The sequence below is a fragment of the Monomorium pharaonis genome, chromosome 6 (genome assembly GCF_013373865.1).
Source record: "Monomorium pharaonis isolate MP-MQ-018 chromosome 6, ASM1337386v2, whole genome shotgun sequence".
In the NCBI taxonomy this organism is placed as follows: domain Eukaryota; kingdom Metazoa; phylum Arthropoda; class Insecta; order Hymenoptera; family Formicidae; genus Monomorium; species Monomorium pharaonis.
Window position 1 is genome coordinate 11744359 of NC_050472.1, and position 7306 is coordinate 11751664.

At 31.8% G+C, this 7306-nt stretch overlaps 1 protein-coding gene and 1 long non-coding RNA gene across 5 annotated transcripts in view; one reads left to right on the forward strand and one right to left on the reverse strand.

Moving 5' to 3' along the window:
- LOC105831862 overlaps positions 1–300 on the forward strand; it is a 128410-nt gene extending 128110 nt beyond the window's left edge. For all 4 annotated transcript variants that reach the window (XM_036288090.1, XM_036288091.1, XM_036288093.1 and 1 more), the window contains one exon: positions 81–300. In XM_036288090.1, coding sequence (XP_036143983.1) covers positions 81–239 — 159 coding nt within the window. In that variant the 3' untranslated portion in view covers positions 240–300. The remainder of the gene's footprint in view (positions 1–80) is intronic.
- A 4237-nt stretch (positions 301–4537) lies between these two features.
- Positions 4538–6604, reverse strand: LOC118646317. Its single transcript, XR_004963874.1, has 2 exons — positions 6564–6604; positions 4538–6116 (listed from the first exon to the last, which is right to left on the reverse strand). It is a non-coding gene; the product is annotated as an uncharacterized LOC118646317 (long non-coding RNA).
- Positions 6605–7306: the final 702 nt, after the last annotated feature.

Genomic DNA, 7306 nt, shown 5'->3' on the forward strand with positions numbered 1-7306 from the left:
AATAAAAATTTGAAGTATGCATAAGTATACACACGATTATAACTATAACAAAAGTTATTAAATTTATTTTTATGTTATAGATTAAGAAATCATCTTTAGAAGGAAAACAAAATGCTCACAAAGTGGCTGAGCTCTTGACTATGTCGACGAGTCATTGGGCACTTCAAAAATTATTGAAACCGGTTAAAGCAACAAACAATACTACAAATCATATCAAAAACACATCACATTATACTTGAGAAACATACAAATTAACTGTGTAATGTAATAAGTGTTTAATAATAAATCTATATACAAAAATAATCTTTCTTTCTATATGTAAAAAATACATTTTTTATACATGTGACTGTCAAGTTGTAAACTTCTTTGTAAAATGTTGATGACTTTGTAGTATAAAGAGAGTTCCAAAAATGTGAAAATTTCTTAATATTTAGGAAAAATTCATTTTTAAAAAAAATATTCCATATAAAATTATACAGCTTTTAGTGAAACACATAGACCTTATAGATATGGACTGGCAATTGTCTACAGTTTGTGTATAGAAAACGGTCTCCAGAAGAGGTACGAGAGAGAAACAGACTTTTTAGTATTTCTTTCGGTAATTATGCATCGACCTCACCGATTTCAATGACCTTGATATATTTGTAAAAAAATTGTTAACAAAAAAAGTTTTATAAATCCAAACAATGACGGTGCTTTAGGTAAAACACCGATTTCCTATCTTCGTGGCACAGAACAATGTGGAAACAAACGATTGTAGCGACTTCTATTCCACTCTTTATGCCTTTATAATTCCATGATGCTATGCTGTTTGTAAATAGTCACTGATAAATAGTTGCATTTTTTGACATAATGGCCGAAATTTTTCCTATTTCTGTTAATAATGATAAAGATTAACGTTATCAGTAATTATTTACAAACGGCATGGCATCGTGGAATTATAAAAGCATAAAGAGTAATGTTGGAGATTCGACCGTTAACATAATATTTTCTGATAAACATAAATATTTTCTGTTTCCCGTCGTGAGATGTTGTCGGGAAATCATCATCTCATCTCGCCGAGCTGGAGCGTGGACCCATGGATTTCAACGTACACGCCGTGATCGCGTGAAGTACCGGACCGATCAGCTGCTTGCTCTTCCCCGATATTCTTCTCCTAACAACGAATATCGGGGGAGAGTAAGACGCGTTACCAATTTTCGGCGCGAATTTGAGTCAGTCTTGCGCTCGCTCTCGCCCGCCAAGTACTTCGATTTCACTAAGGCGGTAGCGCTCAGTGTGCCGACTCATTCAAATCTCAACTTCTGAAAAAGTTCAAATCCGGTCTTCTACTTATGTTTTAATTACATATTGTGTTGTATCGAGTCACGAAGTTATCCTCCGCGCAGTGCCAATCTTGCGGGAAGCGAAATCGAGCAGCGCGCTCGCGATCGAACAACTGCTTCGCGATCCATCGTTCGTTTCGACCGCGTACAAGATTTCCGCTACGGTGGGGCGTTGTGCAACACGCTCGGCAAGATATCCGTCGCGCAATTAAAGGCAGGAAGGAAAACCGTTCGACCCGAAGATTTCCGCTCGTTTAAAATTGGCTCGTCGCTCCCGCACGCTCGCATTTTTCGTGATTCGCGATAGTTGTACAGTTAAGTGTTAAGAAATAAATGATGCTTGTGACTTTGAAAAATCCTGCATTATTTCATTTGTGCTTGTGTATCCTCCAGCGAGTTCGCGGATTCGCGCAACACGCTCTCCGCGCTCAAGTCTGAGCGGATCCGGCCTCTAGCGCGCACGGTTGCCGTCGGCAATCGACTTTGCGCGCACAAATAAGATAATAAGTTGTTTGTTTCCACATTGTTCTGTGCCACGTAGACAGAAGATTGGTGCTTTACCTAAAGCACCGATATCATTGTATTGAATTTATAAAACTTTTTTATTAATAACTTTTTAACAAATTATGAGCGATGGCTAAAATCTTTTTAAGCCTTGTGTCCACGATGCTAAAAATCGGCCCGAGATATCGATTCGAGGTCTCGAATAGAATTAGTTTTACTTTGATGACTGTAGATAGCGTTATAGTCGAGTATGAGAAGTTAGTTACTATAATTTATATCAACATTAAAATATTGGAAAGAAAACAATATTGTGATTGTTATCGGTCCATCTTTTTTCAGTACAGGCATAGACTCTGCAATATAAAAATGTTACAGAAGAATAATTTAGTAAAAAAGAAAAAACTCGAAAAATTGCTGATTCTTGCAGCTTTTGCTGCAGCTGTAGAACAGCAACAAAAACAGCCAGAAATACAAAAAAAAAGACAACGGAGATGGTGGACAAGAGAATGAATTTTATGAAGAGAATTCCAATTAAGAGAATCTATTCACTTAGCGCTTAATGAACTTGTCCATGAAGATATAGAATCTTTTCATAGATTCTTTAGAATGGATTATCAATTATTTAACAATCTGTTAGATAAAGTATCTCCATTTATTCAGAGACAAGATACAGTTATGTGAAAGAGTATTCCGCCAATTCAAAGACTATCACTGACTCTACGATATGTAGCAACTGGAGAATCTTATCGCAGTATAGAATTCACAACAAGAGTATCTGCTTGTACATTATCACGCATCATTCCTGAAAGTTAGAGTAATTTATGAAATATTAAAGGATAGATATTTAAAAGTGAGTATTAAAATTGTAATTTTTATATTTCCTAATACCGAATATAAATGAATATTTAAAGGAAAACATACACAATATTTCAGATCTTAGATACCGAGGAAGAATGGAATCATGTTGCTGACAATTATTTGGGACAACGGAATGTGCCCAATTGCATTAGTGCGATGGATGGCAAGCATATTGAGTTTAAAGTTCCTCTCAATCAAGGATTATTGTATCATAATTATAAGGGTACTAATAGTATTGTTTTACTAGCATTAGTGAATGCTCATTATCAGTTTATATATGTCAATGTAGGTGTCAATGGTAGAGTAAGTGATGGAGGAGTGTTTCGTGAAAGTGATTTAGCAAAATATATTAATGATCCACGAAATCCATTAAATGTGCCAAAAAATAAACCTTTGCCTAATATGAATGATTCTGTTCCTTTTGTTATTTTAGCTGACGCGGCTTTTCCATTGCAAAAACACATTTTGAAACCTTATCCATCACGAAATTTGTCTCATAATGAGCGAATCTTTAATTATAGATTAAGTAGAGGTAGAAGAGTAATCGAAAATGCTTTCGGCATTTTAGCTAATAGATTTCGCGTTCTTTTAACAAAAATATATTTATCTGTTGAATCAGTTCAAAATACTACGCTTGCTTGCTGCGCTTTACATAATTTTATTAGTAAAGAAAATGATGCTTATTTACACGGAGCTGTAGATATTGAAAATTTGGATAATCAAACAATTATACCTACGCTATGGAGAAATAATAATGCACAGTTACGTAATTTAGAAATTGTAAACGTGAGATCTAATAGAAACGCAATTTATATTTGTGATGTTTTTAAAGAATACTTTAATACTGTTGGAAGAATTGAATGGCAAGAAGTTATGATTTAACTTTAAAGTATATACATATCTATTTTTTATTTAATATAAAAATTAAATAAAAGATAAATTTATAATTTCGTGCGTTATCATTAAGTTATTAATATTATATAAAATAATATTTGTGAGAGAGAGTGAGAGAGAGAGAGAGAAATTACGTCTATTTTTTATACGAAAATATGTTAATGTTAAATACATAATAAATACATTATATTTTGTACTAATAAGACACAATAAATATTATATAGATATATCGTAAATAGTTTTTTATTATTAATGAAGAAAAGTATGACATAAACTTTATAAATGTAACAAGTGTTGAAATTTTTAAATAATAAAATATATCTATTATTAATAAACAAAACCATTATTAATAATATAGAACCAGTAATATTGCCAATATACGTCAAAACGTTTTTGCTCACTAATATTTTTCATGTGAACTGTTTTAGAAACTAGGAAAAAAAAACAAAATTTCTTGAATAATGTAATAAAACAAACAATCTATACTACTTAGAAAGAAATAAGTTACTTATACATATATATGTATATATCACATATGTTCTTATATATTATTTTACTTTATAGTAGAAAAAAATTAACATAAATAATTATATGTGTATGCACACACATGTATCTACTTTCATTAAACAAAAAAAATCATTTTACAAAACACTAACGCAATTTGAAAATTTTTAACATGAGATGAGATTACATAAAAAGTTAAAACATAAAGACAATATGTGTTTAATCACTATTTGCATTGTCAACTAGTGCAATGATGTTTCTTTGCAATTCCTTTAATTTTTTTGAATTTTTAATCTTACGTAATTCATTCTCTAAGTACAGAATCCAATGCCTTAAGCTATTTTCCATTTCTTCATTTTTTGCAACCGATTCAACTGCTTTCGAAGCTATTGTCTAAAACTTGTTTTGTTCAAGAGAAGAAATTTCAGATTTAATTGTTTTAGTTCTTTTTCTTTTAGGTAACGATGTGCTGCGTGTTGAAGTGTTAACTGAACAAGTGCTTACTGAAGATGACGACTCACTCTGATGAAATTCATTTTGATGGATATTTTCTATATAAAAATAATAACTATAAATAAATTTAAGTTTATATAAAACATAACAAAAATTTCTATTATTTTTTTACCTTTATTATATTGTCTTTATTTTCTAAGAGATTATAAACGTCCAAAAGTTACACATTTTCATTGTTTTTTATTTTCATCATCATTTTCATTTATTAATGCCATTAAAGATTCTGCTTCTTGGAAAACTATAAATTATCATTATTCTTAATTATTTTTTATCTAATCGTAATATCTTAATAACTCTTAAGTATTTTATTTGTACTTACCCTTTTTTTTTATAGAAGATTCTCCTTTCCTCTGTGAAATATAAGGATCCAGAAATTTCATATCCTCATACAACCATCAGATGGGTTTATAAATTTCATCTGTTGATGCTCCACTTGCTTTTGACTTTAATTTTATTCAGATATTCTAAATATTGCGATCTTAGATTATTTATTTTCTTTTTTGCAATTTCCATCGTTAATGGCTGTTTTGTGATCTCTGCATACTGATCACATATTGTTTGTAACGCTTTTTCTTGTTTTGATTGTGATAATCAACAGATTTTACAACATATAAACATGGATGTTGTTGATACAATAATAATAAAGTTCTAATATTGTCTTTATCCATATTTTCCTGAAAATTAATAATTATATGTTTATATAAATTGAACTATAACTGAATCTTATTAAATTTAAAACAAAATCAAAACAACATAAGAGATAAATTGGATATACATGCCTATGGGCATGCCTATTTTTTTTAAGATGACTTTTTTAGTAATGAAGAAACAAGGTCTGTAGATGAACGACGGGAGGCGAAGGAAGGTCTTCCCATCCATTGTTTTACATTTTGGCCACAAAATGGCCGGGGCCAATACGATGTATCAATTTCACCTTTCCCTTATTACTACTCACTCACTCTTCTCGTACAACAAACACTACACATACACCTTATGACTCCAAAATGGCGCTCATGCGATGACCTTCCTTCCCCTCCCGTCGTTCATCTACAGACCTTGTGAAGAAAGATATTTATTAGATAAATAAATTAAGATGTCCATGTCAAGAGATCTAAAAGATGTCTTGTTTAAGATGTTTCTTACATAAAATGGCTTGTTTTAAATACTAATATAATAGTAGATGTAAAAATGTACATCTAATTTTAGATATCTTTTTGACATCTAATTTTAGATATCTTTTTAATATCTTATTTTAGATATCTTTTTGATATCTTATATAAGATATCTTAAAAAAGATATCTGTTAACATTTTGCTGTATGGGATAATGACTGCAAGATTATTATACTCATTAATTTATTATTTTATTGATTTTTATATCTTGATTTTTTACCTCTACTCTTCAAGATATGGAAGGAATGGAGCTGCGCCGGTGAGTGGGCTGCTTTTGATTATTTATTTAAAGTAAGCTGAGTCGTTTTGGATTCAGTCGCTTCCACTAGGTTTTTCAAAGATTTTTTCTGCAAAATTGCATCCACAATATTGTGACGGCCTATACATTTACTTAGAAAAGAAACATATATTTAATTTTCTTATGTTAAAAAAAAATTAAGTAAACTGTAAATAAAATTAAATAGTAATTAATAATTTAAAATTAACATTTATGTATATATACTAGTTATGCCCTGCCACGCGTTGCTGTGGCTCTCTATTCTTATGCTACGTTTTTTTTTTAATTTTCTTGCTTTCGTTGTTTAACTTTCAAGAGTCTTGCCTTACTGTTGCTCTTTTTATTTTATTTTTGAATAAGCATTTATCTATCTTTAATCAATCTAATATTCATTTATTCACGTACTTCTAACTTTTTTCTAAAAACTGTCATGGATTTAGAAATCCATACAAAAGATTGTTTTAAATAAATTCTTTTTTTTCAATAAAATAACAGCCATCTTTATTTTTCTTATTACCTTAATTTAAACACAATAGAAACATTTTTCGCCTCTCCCGGTCTCTCCCCGTCTCTCCCCGTCTCACCCCGTCATTCCCGGTCTCTCCCCGTCTCTCCTGGTTTCTCCCCGTCTCTCCCCGTCTCTTTCCGTCTCTCCTGGTCTCTCCCCGTCTCTCCCGGTCTCTCCCCGTCTCTCCCGGTCTCTCCCGGTCTCTCCCGGTCTCTCCCGGTCTCTCCCCATCTCTACCCGTCTATCCGGTCTCTCCCCGTCTCTCCCGGTCTCTCTCCGTCTCTCCCGGTCTCTCCCCGTTTCTCTGCGTCTCTCCCGGTCTCTTCCCGTCTCTCCTCGTCTCAATGTGTCAAAATTTTAATAATATTAATGAAAAACTATTTTTTACACTTAAATTATGACCATCATTTTTTAAACACCGGTATATCCAAAATTAATAATTAATATCATATCTTTTTTTATTAGAAATTGGTGTTCAATTTTAATTTTTTTAAAATCCTAAAATTTCTGAAAGAACCCGTATATCCAAAAACTTACTCTCTTTCCTATACAGTTTTTAAACCATACACACTCACTACACATACACACACACACACTCTCTTAATAATTAATTTCTCTTTATCACTCTAAATCATTTTCTCTCTCTCTCTCTCTCTCTCTCTCTCTCTCTCTCTCTCTCTCTCTCTCTCTCTCTCTCTCTCTCTCTGTCTGTCTATCTCTCTCTCTCTTTTTCTCTCTCTCACTCTCATATT